The sequence below is a fragment of the Dama dama genome, chromosome 13 (genome assembly GCF_033118175.1).
Source record: "Dama dama isolate Ldn47 chromosome 13, ASM3311817v1, whole genome shotgun sequence".
In the NCBI taxonomy this organism is placed as follows: domain Eukaryota; kingdom Metazoa; phylum Chordata; class Mammalia; order Artiodactyla; family Cervidae; genus Dama; species Dama dama.
In genome coordinates, this window is record NC_083693.1 from 42,523,715 (window position 1) to 42,538,456 (window position 14,742).

The window sequence follows — 14,742 nt, forward strand, 5'->3', positions numbered from 1 at the left end:
GCACTTGGGAAGTCCTCTGACTGCCTTATCAGGCTTCCCTGATGGCTCAGATGGTAAAGAATCTGCCTGCAATGCAGGAGACCCGGCTTCAATCCCTGGATGAGGAAGATCCCTTGGAGAAGGGAATGGCTACCTAATCCAGTATTCTTGCCTGGGAAATCCCATGGATGGAGGAGCCTGGTGGGGTGCAGTTCATGGGGTTGCATAGCATTGGACACAACTGAATGACTAACACTTCACTTCACTTCTGACTCCCTTGGGCCTACATTCCTCATCTGCAAAACAGCAAGGATAATCTACTTTTTAGGGGTGTGGTGAGGATCAGGTGCAAGAATGGACACCTGGCACGTGGCAGACAGCCCAGAAACAAGCTTCCCTCAAGTTTATGCCAATCTGTGCCAATCTGGAGCCCCTGCAGCCGCAAGTCTGCAATGGGAGACTTGCAATGATTGTTATGGGTGTGCTGTTCTCCTTGTTGTCTGACACTGATACCGCATCCCTGAGCTCAGCAGGCACGTTTATTGATTGTCGCATTGAAGGAGTCCTCTCAGCACTTGGTAACCAGAGCTCTTGTTTGGGGCAGCCCCGGTCCCATCGTCACGCTGTGAATCACTTTGTTAAAGATGCAATGTGGCTTTTGGGCATTTTTCTTGGGAAAAATCAATAACTTGTTAACAAAGGACTGAATGAGGGGTAAGCAGGAAAGGCCACCTGCCATTCCCTTCTGTCAGGAGGGGGTGGAAGAGAGACCCTGCCAAGGGGTCCACTCAGGAGAGAGCAGTGGGCAGAGGTGGCAGTAGGCTCAACCAGTTCCCTCACCCCTACTCTTCCCACCCACAAATCTGACCATGTCCCTCCTCTGCTTCGATAAACACTTCCCCATTGCTCCCAGGAGAGGTGCTGACTCAGGAGTCTCCCGGTCTGCTTGTCCCAGCCCCTCCAACTTCATTGCAACCAATCCCTGCCTCACACCCACGCTCCCGCCACACTACATGCCTGCGGGCCCCTGAACGGGCACTGGTCTCTCCAGCCTTCTGCCTTTCACCTAAGCTCTGGCTGGACTGTCCTCCCTCTACCAGTTTGAATAACTCATGATATTTCTTCAAGACACAAATGCAATAACCTCCAGCAAATCTTTCCCGACACCTTCCCCCACTGTCCCCACCTCCACCGAGAGGCATCAGACCCACAGTCCCTGGGCCTCCCCCTGGCCTGGCTCGTGACCCACTATTGACTTTTCTGTCTCTGAGGGCAGAGACTGTGCCTGGTGATGCCCTGTCCCCAAGGCCCAGGCTGTTGCCTGGTACAGGATGGGTGCCAGGTGGGTGCTCACTGAATGAGTGAGGGAAGATGTTAAGGTTAGATGCTTCCTTCCTCCCTGCCAGTTCTCCAGATGCCCCCACTTCAGCTGGGATAGTGATGCCTGCTTCCCAAATGGCCCTGCCTCTTCCAGAGAGCAAGCCCTCAGGGGCCTTTTTCCCCTACTAAAGCATGAATATTTGGAGTGTGAACCTCATAAGCAGGCTTCCCATGTGGCACTAGTGGTAAAGAACCCACCTCCAGGAGACATAAGATCAATCCCTGGGTTGGGAAGATCCCCTGGAGGAGGAAATGATAATCCACTCCAATACTCTTGCCTGGAGAATTCCATGGACAGAGGAGCCTGGCGGGCCACAGCCCATGGGGTCGCAAAGAATCAAACACAACTGAAGCAACTCAGCACACACCTCATAAGGTGTGTGTGCCAGGCACTTGTCTATACATTTTATATATGTTCACTTAGTGCTCACAGCTGTGTGTGAGGTCAGCACAACTGTAAACCCCTTTTACAGATTAAAAAAACAGGCAGTAGCAGGTGCTGAAGAGCCAAGCTTAGACACAAGCCATATGGCTGTAGAGCCAGCATTTGTCATCACAGCCCTCTACCTTAATGAGGCACTGTGGAGAGTTTGGGGTAGACAGCCCAGAGCACCCCACTCCCAGGACAGGGCCTCAGGGCCTCCTCTGCAGCTGGAGTGAGCCAGCAAGTCCGGGGAGCTCCAGTTACGAGAAACTACTTATTCAGGCCTCAGTGCTGGGATCCCTTGGTTCCCTCCACCTCATTCTGTGCTCAGCACCAGCCCCTGGCCCACACCGCCCGCCCATCATCTCTACCAGAGAGCAGAGACTCTGGCCTTAATCTCATTTGCGGCCATGAAATCGCATTTGCAGCATATTAAAGTAGGGCAGAGCTGGCCCAGCCCTGCCTGTCTCCTGGACGAAAGGAGCCTGGAAAGCAATCTTGTGGGGAGGCGCCTCCCTGAACACCCACCGACAGAAAGCAATTATGCTTTAAGAGGAAGATTAAAATAATATCCACCCCCCTAGCCCCACCCGAGGGTCTCATGTCTACCCAGCCTCCACCACCTCCCAACAGTGACAAGGGCAGGCTTGCTGCTAGGGTGCGGGGTGGGGCCGACTCAGTTCGCTCCCTCCTACGTGTGCTCCCAAGGCCTGGTCCCTTACCTGTCCCCATCTACCACCACTTACCTCCCTGAGATCCTCAAAGAAACCACGCCCTCTCAAGCTTCTGTGCCTTTGCAGAGGCTGTTCCCTCTGCCTAGAATGTAGCCCTCCAACCCCTGCTTACCTGGCAAGCTGCCATTCACTTGGCATAATAATCATTACTTAAGTTTTCTAAGCATTTAGTATATTTATTTTTTTGTCCATAATTTTAAAAATTGGAGTATCATTGCTTTACAATGCTGTGGTAGTTTCTGCTGTACACTGAAGTGAATCAGCTGTACACATACATAGACGTATACACATCTCCCCTCCCTCTTGGACCTCGCGTCCCCCATCCCACCCCTCTAGGTCATCACAGAGCACTGAGCTGAGCTCCCTGTGCTATACACAGCTTCCCACTAACTAGTTCACACGTGGTAGTGTATTCATGTTCAACCTAATCTCCCAGTTAAATTGACTACTTATTCAATTCAATGATTCTGTCTAGGAACTATCATCATTATTTCCATTTTATAGATGTAGAAAAGAGGGGGCAGCTTCCCATAGCTAGAAAGTGGCAGTGCAGGGATTAAAGAACATTCACTCCACACCCAGGGTAGGCCCAGCAGCTTCCCCTCCCACCCCCATGACTGCTGTGGCCTCTGTGGGGTCTCATCTCCCTGAGAGCTCTGAGAGGCCAGGCCTAGAGCAGAATCGGGGTTTAACAGATCATTCTTGCATGAGAGTTGATGCACCTCCCTGCAGGGACAGGAGGGGTGCTGAAGTGTGGCCCACTCCTGCCTCGGGGGCTGTATCCTTCCAGGGGTGTATTCCAGTTTATCTGTATTGGAACTGGAATCTATTTGGAATCTCCTCTCCTCCAGGGAGGACTCCGGGACTGCAGTCAGGCTAACATATTATTTAATCTTCATAGTCACACTGCAAAGTAAACATTATTATCCCCGTATTACATAGGAGAAAACAGAGTCAGAGAAGTGAAGTGACTTCATCAGGAACACGTAATACAAGGCAGAGCAGGGATCTGAATTCATACGGGAATCCAAAGTTGATGTTTATCCACAGCATCTTCTTGGCTGTAACTCAATCTCACTCCTCAGACAGGGTGGGTAAGGGCTTAATTCTGCGCTGGGGCTATTTATGCAACACTTTTTTCTAAGTGTCCTCAGCCAACTCCAGCGGTCTAGGGAGTTTCCCTGGGGACTCTGAGTCACTGACCGCCCCAACCTCCTCCCCAGTCCTGCTCCCAAACCATCAGGCACAATGAGCACTTGCTGTTAGGGTCAGCATAACCATGACTAATCTATCTTGGCTGGATGTGGTAGGATATGGGGTGACAGGGAAGAAATCTCTTCCTCCAAATGCTTGCCCATGATCCTGTCACGTTGTCTAGAAAGCCCACTGAAGAATGAGTCTCCCTGGGAAAGAGCACAACAAGTCATTCCCACCTCTGCGCTGATTACTGTATCAGAAAAAAACAAAATAGATCGTGGAGACTGGGATTCCAGCCTGACTTTGCTATTGAGTCAGTAGGAAGCCTTGGGTAAGCGGTTTACTTCCTAAGGACTCAGTTTCTTGCTCCAGAAAATGAACATTATCAAGGTTACCCTGCCCACCTCCCAAGATCCATGCAATGCTCTAATGGACTTTGAGCCCTTTGCATGTGCCAGCCTGGCTCCAAGCAGCCTGGGCAAGTGTGACAGCAGAGGGCTCAGGGGCCTGGAGTTGGCACCGACCCTCCCTTGCCTCAGCATTCCCTGCAACTCCCCATTCCCACAAGCATGTTTGCTCCACTCCATCCTTTCTCCCTGCTTGCTGTTCCTTCACACACCTCCATGTTCTGGCTCCCACACCTTTGCTCACCCTGTCCTCTCCACTTGAAAACCACTTTCCTCAATCCCTACTGGAATCACACCCATTCTTTGAGGCAGGGATTAGATGCCCTACCCCCTGACATTTGCGAGGTGGATTACAATGAACCAAGAAATTTCCCACCCTCTTCCTCATCTAAGCCTCACAACCTCCCTGTCAGTGGATACTGCTCTGCCCATTGTGCAGATGAAGAACTTGAGGCCCAGAGAAGTAAGTGATTTGTTTGAAGTCATAAAGCTCTTATAGATATGGTTTTTCCAGTAGTCATGTAGAGATATGAGAGTTGCACCATAAGAAGACTGAGTGATGAAGAATTGATGCTTTCAAACTGTGGTGCTGGAGAAGACTCTTCAGAGTCCCTTGGACAGCAAGGAGATCAAACCAGTCAATCCTAAAGGAAATCAACCATGAATATTCATTGGAAGGAGTGATGCTGAAGCTGAAGCTCCAATACTTTGGGCACCTGATGTGAAAAGCCGACTCACTGGAAGAGACCCTGATGCTGGGAAAGATTGAGGGCAGGGAAAGAAGAGGCGACAGAGGATGAGATGGTTGGATGGCATCACTGACTCAATGGACCTGAGTCTGAGCAAGCTCTGGAAGATGGTGAAGGACAGGGAAGCCTGGCATGCCTGCAATCCATGGGGTCGCAAAGAGTCAGACACTACTTAGCGACAGAACAATACAGCTCTTAAGCAACCTCAAAATGGAATCCTAAACCGAGGTCTTTTGATTCCCAGTCAGAACTGGCTTTCCTACAGCAGACTAAGTCCATAATGACCACCCAACTCAAGCCCGTCCCTTCCTCCGCAAGCTCTAGCAGCCCTCAGAGTGTGCTTGTTAGGTCATGATCTTCCAACTTCTCCTGTCTCTTCTCCCCACCTAGCCCTGGCAGCTCCGTAAGGGCTGAGAGATCAGCCACCTTGCTTACTGCTGGGGCAGTGGATGGCTGGCTGGCTGGATGGACAGAGGACCACTGTGGGCTAAAGAAGGTTGGACCTTTGGATCCAAGGACAAGCTGTCAGATACAGGTGGGAGAAAGGATGTCCTCAACTCATCCTCCATCCATCCTGCTGGGCTTAGCTGCTCCTAGCCCAGGGACTCTGCAGTACCAGCTCGGAATCCAGGTTGGGGTGTCTTAGCTGACTCCTGATGGGCCAAGCCCTCACCAGGGCCAGGGAAGGCCAACTGGGCACTGTCAGCTTTCTTTCTCTCCTGCCCTCCTCAGCCCACTGTTTCATTAAAGACCAGTTATTAAAGATTGTTTCACACAGGGTTTTAATTTCACCTCTTACATCACACATGTTGTGTCCCCAAAGCCTCTTTCTCATCTGGTAGAGGCTGCACTTGGAGAATTCCTACAAAGATAAAGCCAGAAGGTCCCCAAGGAGGTGTGGACCTGTGTTTGTGTGGGAGGGGTGTGCCCCAAGTACATCCATCATTGAGCTGGTGTGAGTCTATCATTGTGATGTCGGGGTGGATGTGGTGGGTCCGTGTATATTCAACATGTGCATGTCCTTATGTGTCTGCACGTCTGTGAGAGCGGCTGTGTTCCAGAGTGTCTGTTGGGGGAGCCTCCACTTTCCAAGGGTGTGAGTGAAGGAGAAAAGAGGAAGATGACCTTAAAAGGTCAAGACAACTGCGCCCTCCTGCCCCTCCTTCCTCCTTTCCCATGAAGGTAACTTCTGGAGATGAAAAGGCAATCACAGCCCCCCTCACTCCCACCCTGGAACCCATCAGCTGCTGGGCCTGGGCTGGCTGGGAGGACATCAGAGCCAGGTACCCCCTTCCTCTCCATCTCCCCCTCACCCCACATATATCACACATTCACACACACACACACACAGAGCTTCTAAGAGGTGTGAGTCAGCGACAGCCCCTGGCTGGGGTGAGGGAAGGCAGCGATGGGGGCTGGGCAGCAGGGCCATCTGGTGTGCTCGGATACAGCAGTCTGCTAATGGAGTTTCTTCCCAGACCAGCACCCTAGGCTGATCCAGCCTCCTCCACCTGGAAACCTGGTACCCAGGTCCTAGAGACAGTGGAGTTCACAAAATCCCAATGCCCTCCCCTTGGGAGACCAGTTAGGCATGAAGGACCTACCCTCTTTCCTAGATGCAGAAACTGAGGCCATTTCAGACCTATCTGCTTTGCCCAGACATCTCAACTCGTGACTAAGACAGCATTTATTAAACCCTGCCTGCAGGGCAGAGCTAACCATATACTAGGTCATTTAATTTCCCCAGCAATAGAGGGCATAGGAATGGCCCTACCCCATTTTACAGATGTGAAAATGGAGGCTGAGGGAAGTTATACAACCTGCACAGGGTCACCCAGCTACTACATAAATGCCAGAGACTGACCTGAACCCAAATCCAATTGACCCCACCATGCCTGCCTCTCACTGCGAGGTGGCTGGACCCCAAACCTCTCCTATACCCTACTCTTCTGAGCTTCAGGCACCGACTCCAGAGACATATACAGAGACATGGAAATCAGCCGTGGGAGAGAAGAGACCAGCTTGGGCAAGGACCTAAATATGGGATACCCCCCCAAATAACATGTCATCGTGGTACAAATAGCCAAGAGCCTTTCTATTCCTGAGGAGGGACTGGCCATGTCCCTCACCCCTGCCCTCCCTGGGGCCGGCCTGGGCAAGCCGCTCCTCTCCTACCAGCCTGGCCTCTCCACCTGGGTGACTGGTGATGGGTCTACACCCTTCCCTGCATGGGTGACAGCACATGGGGAACGCCTTGACAGCGTCTTTGTTCCCCAGAAATAAAAGAAAATCGAGCTACAAAGGGAAACCTCGGGTAGCTTTTAACGGAGCTCGGCTGCCTGGGGCAGAGTGTGTTTAAGCTGGAGGCAGTTGTCACAGGAGCAGAAGGGGGAGCTGTCCACATTCCCCTCCCTCCCCCCTCGGCCCCCTGACCAACTTTACACAAGGAAAAGATTCTTCCAAATAGCGGCAAAGGAGAAAATCAATACGAATTGAGAGAGAGATGTAAAGCAGCCACGTGTGTCTGTGTATGAGTGTGTGCGTGTACGTCTATGAGTGTGTGCATGTGTGAGTGTGCACACATGTGCACACGTGTGTGTGTGTGTTAGGCACAGCAGAAGTATGTTGCCTGGACCCAGGCTGACCTACTCAGGGGCCCAGGCCAGGGGAGCGGGGACTGGGAGTCACTCCGCGGCACGTGCCCGTGAAGGGATGCTGGTGGCTGGGGGAGGGGCAGCAGCCGAGTCTCTCACTCCAGTTAAGAGAGAGATTAATATATTCAATCCGCTCAGGGTAATTGAGGGAACAATTGGAGTGTTTTTCTAAAGCCCATAAAACTGCCTCATTTGCAAGGAGGGGCTGACCTGCTCTCAGCCTCTGTCACGTGACGGAGCACAGGAAGGGAGAGGGGAGGGTGACATGGGGCCCCCAATACCGAGGAACTGGGGCATTAGCTGGGGAGTGGCTGGCAGCCCTGATCTAACCTGGTCTCACCCTTCCCATCCTGTTAGTAGCAGTCCGAGCCTCGGTCTCCCCACCTGTGAAATGGGCTATGGGCCCTCCCCTTCCGCCACTAGACTGGGTACGGTTGGGCAGCGTACCCTGACCCTAAAGGTCTGGCACTGAGGTGTGGGGGTGGGAACAAAGAGGTACCCCGCTGCCCCGCCGGGCCAGCTCCCCGCCCCCACCCCAGATGCACCGGGCAGGAATGTTAATGAAATCCACCAAGTGAGCGCTTCCCTACTAGAACCAGTCCTGTCTCCAGGGCAATAGTCTATGCAATAGCGAGCAATAAAAGGCAAAATAAATTGAAAAGCGGAGCAGAAAGGGGAAGAGAGCGAAGGCCTGGAGTGCGCTGGCCCGAAGGCAGAAGGATGCCTGGGGCTGGAAGTGTTGGGGCTGGAGAGCCAGCCGCAACTGCGATCCGAGAGGAAGGAGAGAATCCGAGAGGGGGTGGGGGAGGGGAGGAAGGAGGGAACAAAGGGAGACAGACGCCCAGACGGACGGCCGGCGGCAGGGATGCGGGTAGAGCCACTGACTGCTCGTTCCCCTCCACTTCTTTTTAATGAAAGCCCCCCAGCCTGTTGGTGCCAGAATCCGCAGGCTTAGAGCCAGGTGCTCAGTATTTGGTGATTGCTTTATTAGCTTTTACTCTGCTCTTTTTTTCCCCCTCCAGGGCAAAAGAAAAAAAATGTTTTAAATGGAAAGAATTAAAAAAAAAAAAAAAAAAGACCCTTGAAAGCATCATTTAAAAGGCTTCTCGGGAACAGAATCATTTCCTTGAAACAAAACTGCGATTGTTTGCAAGAGGTAAATGTGAGGGGAGGGAGCCCACCTCCCCAGCCTCCCGCTCCCATTCTCGCTCCCACCCCTGCGTGGGAGGAAGCTCCAGGGCCTAGCGTGCAGGAGCCCCCAGGATGGCTCACAGAGCCCCAGCAAGGAATTTTCAAGTTCATGTTTCCAGAAATTTCATCACTGGGAATTTCCAGGCCACAGTTTCCCTCTTAAATAGCTCCGCCTGGCTCGCAGGAGGTTGTCCTTACACCTTCAGGATCTCTTAAAGAGGTGAGTGAGGTGGGAGGAGGGGCTGCGGCCGGCGCCTCCGGGGCCCTGTAGCTCCCGGCCCAAAGCTGCGGTGGCCTCCTCCCCACCCCCCACCCCGTCCCCACCACCCCATTCCCCCCCACCCCTTATTTCCCAAGAGGCCTCATATGCCCTTAAAGGAGTTGAGCAGGAGCCCCACACAGGGGCTCAGCAGCCAGATTTGGCCTGCACCTTGCTCCTCCGTCTGTCCTTCCCTGGTGGCTCAGACGGTAAAGAATCTGCCTGCAATACAGGAGATCCAGATTCGATCCCTGGGTTGGGAAGATCCCCTGGAGAAGGGAATGGTTGCCCACTCCAGTATTCTTGCCTGGAGAATTCTCTGGACAGAGGAGACTGGCGGACTACAGTCCATGGAGTTGCAAAGAGTGAGACACCGACTGAGCAACTTAACACTTGCTGCTTCCCTCATTCTTGGGTACCTTACCCTGTCCTGCACAGGACAGGCCACCCTCATTCTGCCCAGATCAACCCTTGCCCTGGGGAGAAAGGGCCTTGGGAGTGCTGGGGTGGTGCAGCCTCATGGTCTCAAACCAGCCAAGAGGTGAAGGAGGCAGGGACAGGATGAGTCTGGCGGAGCTCTGCCTGGAAAGGAAACCGCCGGAGCACCCCTTGCATCTGGCAGGAAGCCTGGAGCTGGTTCCCTCCTGTGCGCGGTAATCTTCCCTCTGCAGCCAATGCCCCCAATTTGTGGGTCAGGCCCCGAGGGTCTGGGGTCTGCTCTGGGGTCTGTGGCCTGGCCGTACACGCTGGAAATACTCAGGGGAGTAAGCCCTCCCTACCACCCACCCCTACTCCCCCTACCCCCAGCCCCCTCCCAGCTCCCCAGGCACAGAGGAGGTAACTTGAGACCTGAAGAGAAGATGTTAGTTTAGGGGAATTGATTGTCCCAGCAGAGTCTCCAGTATTTCTGGAAACCTGGACTAGCCAGCATGGCCATTTAGGGCTATGTAACCTGTGGACCATGGCTGAGAAGCAAAGTGATTCAAAGTCAGTCACTGCAGCTTCACACTGAGCCCTGCCTCCTGCCCCTTACTCTTTCTTGATCATGGTGTTCCTAATCCCCTGCCCTCTGCCCCAACTCTCAAAACATGACTATCATCAGTTCTGGCTTAAAAAGAAACCTGACACACAAGTTGGAGAACAACTTGTGAGTTTACAATAAAGTTCACAATTGAATAGATTGAATGACTGAAATAACTGATGCAGACAGGACGGAGGCTAGTTTGGAAGGAACAAAATTAATGCACGGAAGGCTTCCTGTCAGGAGGTGGCCTTGGGTCTATCCATGAGCATCTGGAGCCTAGAAATCCATTCCTGGCCTTGAACTGAATATTGCTGACATTGGGCTGAATTTGAGAATGCAATTCCTTCCTCTCCTCTCCTTCCCCGCTGCTCACTGTCTTCTCTTCTTGCCACCCTCAACCCCTCTAGATTGCTTTCTCCTCCTCTTCATCTGAGAATCAAAGAGAACTGGGTTAAGTCCTTCCTTCCTGGGCTTCATTTTCCCTATCTGCAATGAGGGGAGAGAGGGTGGTTTCCCTCCCTGTGGTTCTAGGCCAGATCCACTTCCCCGAGGAGTTGCCCAGAGATCCAGAGGACCACCTGCAAGCACACCCCTCCCTGAGTGCCTGGTCATGCTCTGTCCCACCAGTTGTGTCTCTGAGCCTCCAAAGATGCCAGAAAGGTACCCCCGTTCCTCATGCTGAATTGCTGGGTGAGTTTGCCTGAGCTGAGACAGCCCTTCTATCCTCTGGAGGACGCCTCTCCGTGGTCTGTTCCCCCCACTGGCTTCCTGGCCCTGTTGTCAGGGTTGTGATGGCTGACCCCTCCCCTAGGAGGGAAGTGATTTTCCTCTCCCTTGAAAGCCATTTTCTTGTCTTGGTAGAAGCAGACATCTGACACTTTAAGAGGGAGAACGGCAGGGAGATGATGGCATTAAATAACAGAAATTAGAGCTGCAGCGGCTGGCTCAGCCATCTCCCAGCCCCCCTTCCCTGCAGGAGTCCCACCCTCCCTCAGAGGCATTCAGAGGAGCAGCCTGCACAAAAACTGTCCACGTGGCCCCTGGAACAGGTGGTCAGGGCCCACAGGGACCTAGACAGCCCAGGACTGCTTCTCCCTGAGCTAGAACACGTAGGAATCCAGGTCTTATCTATTTTATTCACAAACTCACCACAGTACCCTCAGCACCCAGCTCAGAGCTAGGCATACAGTAGGTGATCAACAATATTTGTTGATTGACTGATTAACGACCAAACAGAGACTAAAGTAGTCCAGGTCGCAAACTGAGACCTGGGCAAGAGAAGTTGGTCCCTGGTCCCTGGTCCATTCTTCCAGTTGTCCCGGCACATTCTGCCAGATTACTCTGTCTAACCCACAGATCAGATTGTCTTTCTTCTGCACAAACCCCTCTGGTGGCTCCCCATTGCCTCCTGACCTAAATAGCCATCTAACTCTTTTGTCACTGTTCCTTCCACTTTCTCCCATCCATCGATCGGCCATCTCCCAGCCCAGCTGAGCGCACCACCTGGGTTCCATTTCAGACCAATGCATCATGGGACGGAGGCACTGCAGGAGAGCCACGCACCTTTGGTTGTAAACTTTTGGTTTCACCCTCAGCTCATTTCTTCTGCCAGCCAAACCCTTTCCTTCTCAGTCAGCTTATTCTGTTCACTCCTCCTTAGAATATTCTCCTCAAAGCCCACAATTACCATTCCGAAATCTTACTCACCTAGCATGGAATCTGAGAGAGTCAGTACTTAACAAATGTTTGATGGATGAATGAATGGATCAATGAGGGAATGAATGAATGAAAGTAAAAATGGCTCAATTGTGTCCAACTCTTTGCGACCTCCATGTACTGTACAGTCCATGGAATTCTCCAGGTCAGAATACTGGAGTGGGTAGCCTTTCCCTTCTCCAGAGTATCTTCCCAACCCAGGGATTGAACCCAGGTCCCCGGCATTGCAGGCGGATACTTTACCAACTGAGCCACAAGGGAAGCCCAAGAATACTGGAGTGGGTAGTCTCCTTCTCCAGTGGATATTCCCAACCCAGGAATTGAACGGGGGTCTCCTGCATTGCAGGCGGATTCTTTACCAGCTGAGCTATCAGGGAAGCCTGAATGAATGAAGGATTCACCTCAAATGACATCTCTTTTGAAAAGCCTTTCCTAGGCTTCAAATTCAGACCTGCACACTCCCTCATCAGAGCTGTCCTCCCAGCACATAACTTCTAGGCCCATAGGATCCCCATATTGTGCCAGGCTGTCTTCAAGCCAGGTGGCACCTTGAACCCCGGGTTTGACCCAGCTTTGGATCCCATGCACTACTGTGCACTAAGGTCCCCAGGAAATGTGGCTGGCATTAGATGGAATCAAGCATCCTTGGGGGATGAGCCTCAGTTTCTCCACCTGTGAAATGGGCTGCTTGCTCTACTAGCTTCTACCTATACTGGCTGCAAGGCCCACCAGATACACTGTCTGGTTGCAGAACACTACCTCATTGGGGAATGAATCCTTAGCTTGGACAAGAGCTAGATCCTCTCACCTGGGCCTGAGGCCGCCAGGGTCCCAGTTCAGGGCTGAGTCCCTCCTGGTTGTGGTGGAAGCTAGATGGGGTTGAGGGAGGGAAAAGAAAGACTTCTGTCTCCTGGTCACTTCAGGCCTCCCTTGAAACCCGGTGAGAACATGTGAAAGTGAGTTTGAGGACTGAAGTGTCTCTGGGGACACTCACCCACTGGGCAAAGAAACCCCACCCAGTGATGTCCTTGATCTGTGTGGCCTTTGTTTGCTCCTTTGTCTCCCACTTCAAACTGGAACTCCCCGTTCCACCCTCAGACTGCCTGTTCTTCAGAACCCAATGAGGCAACCTTGGGAAGTTCTGCCTTTCTGCTCAGTGAAGGACTGTGGGGCAGCCAGGCTCATCAGAGACACAGGGTTTTCTAACTAGGGGAGCAGTGATGCTAGAACCTGATGGGCACCCAGGGAATACCTCCCTGCAGCCTGGGCAGCTGGGGCTCTGGGTGCGGTGACACTGGTTCCAGTGGGCTGGCACCAGGATGGCAGTTTGTGGTGGGGGGCTGAGGGGCAGGGAACACGTGGAAGGCCACCCTGTAAGCCAGGTCCCCTCAGTAGTGGGCCGTGGGGTCTGCACTGGCTTGGAGCAGAGCCAGATGGTGGCAGTAGTGGTACAAGTCCTCGTGTTCCTGTCCCGCATGGAACGATTCATCGGGGTTGGTCTGGGCACGGGTAGATGGGGAAGGTGGCCATGTCCACCCACTGGGCCGCCCTTCCCAAGGCCCTGCCCAAGCTCAGCGCCTCCACATGCAGTTATGTGTCATGCTGTCCACCATTCTTGCAGAAACCTGGCTAGGGAACGTGGGTCCCAGAGATGGACTCTGGAATCTCTCTCTCTGCCTCCCCCAGGGGATGAGGATGACAGGCAGGGCCCCTGGGAAACCCAGGTGGCTTGGCCTTCGAATTGAAGCCAGGCTTGGCTAGGAGTTTCTTGAGGATGACCCTTTGTCAGGGTCCCCCCATGGCCTCTTCACTTTACTCATGTGGGGAGCTGAGGGCTCCTAGCCTGTGAGATGATCCTGGGTCCTGCCACCCAGGGACGAGTTCAACCGGACCCTGATCTCCGATCACGTGAAAGCCTGGGACTTAGTTTCCCCATTCCCTCACTGCCTCCTCCTCTAGGAAGCCTCTTTGGATGGCCTCACAAGCCAGGCATGGATTTTCTCCTCTTTCCAGATCACTTAACTATTTTGTATTTGGAATTTTTGCCTTTCTACCTGATTGCTGGAATCTTCCAGAAGGTGGGGCCCAGGTCGTCATCTCTCTGTCTACCCTGCATGCCCACAGTCCAGTGGCTACTCAGCATGATGCCCAGCAGGACTGGCCCCAGACCTGCTGTGTGCTCAGCTCTCACAGTTTCACAAAGCCATTCCTCACCTGTCCTTTCATTCCCTCCTCATCTGACCCTGACCAGCATCAGCAGCGTCCCCATGTCACCCTGAAGGAGGTGGGGGCTCACAGAAGGTCAGCTTTGCCCTCAGTCACACTGGCAGAACTGTGGGTTCAGTCTAGAGCTCTGGCCCTGCCCCTCCTGTTTCCCCTGAGGCTCCCTGGAGTCCCTGACAGGGGCTGGGCAGGATTTGCAGGGTCTCTGTCTCTCCCCAGCTACCACCTTTACGTCATACTTTTAGGAAAAGTACAGACTAATTTGTTCCTGGTGAGGGTGAGGCTCTGCCCAGGGTCTTTCTGCTCAGTGACATCAGTGACAGCAGAGTTGGTGGGGAGGGGTCCCCATCAATCACCTGCAGCTGCACCCCAGCCCCAGAGCAGCCTGCAGGGGGTTCTCAGTTGACAGCTGCAGGGCATACCTGCCCTCCTCATTAAACCCCACACTCAAGACCTCGAACTCCAGGTCCAGTGTCTTTTCCTCAGTCTTCAGCCTCTGACTCAGCAGGGATGTAGGGACCTGGGGTTCAGGCCCCCTGAAGGCCTTGCCTGTGTTGGGGACTGACCCCTGGGCTCAACACAGCCCCCTTCCACCCATAGTCCCTACCTGGGCCCAGTCTAAAAACCTACATGCTGGGCGCTCAGGGCCATACCCCACCTTCTCTGTTTGTGGAGAACCCAGGTAACAAGTTAGGAAGCTGGGCCTATCCCTAGGAACAAAGGCAACAGTAGATTCCTCCCATTTTGCTTTTGTTCATTCAACAAATATTTATTGAGCATGTCTTATGTGCCAGGCACTATTTTC

General features: G+C 53.0%; 2 protein-coding genes across 3 annotated transcripts in view; one reads left to right on the plus strand and one right to left on the minus strand.

Moving 5' to 3' along the window:
• The window catches only part of CCDC33 (coiled-coil domain containing 33), a 136,259-nt gene that overhangs the window by 109,675 nt on the left and 11,842 nt on the right, over positions 1-14,742 (minus strand). The window contains 5 exon segments of the mRNA XM_061159108.1: positions 13,030-13,189; positions 13,191-13,339; positions 14,177-14,275; positions 14,278-14,319; positions 14,322-14,486. Coding sequence (XP_061015091.1) covers positions 13,030-13,189; positions 13,191-13,339; positions 14,177-14,275; positions 14,278-14,319; positions 14,322-14,486 — 615 coding nt within the window.
• The window catches only part of STRA6 (signaling receptor and transporter of retinol STRA6), a 42,869-nt gene continuing 37,012 nt past the window's right edge, over positions 8,886-14,742 (plus strand). For both annotated transcript variants that reach the window (XM_061159009.1, XM_061159015.1), the window contains exon 1: positions 8,886-8,935. The gene's annotated coding sequence lies outside the window, so the exon portion shown is untranslated. The remainder of the gene's footprint in view (positions 8,936-14,742) is intronic.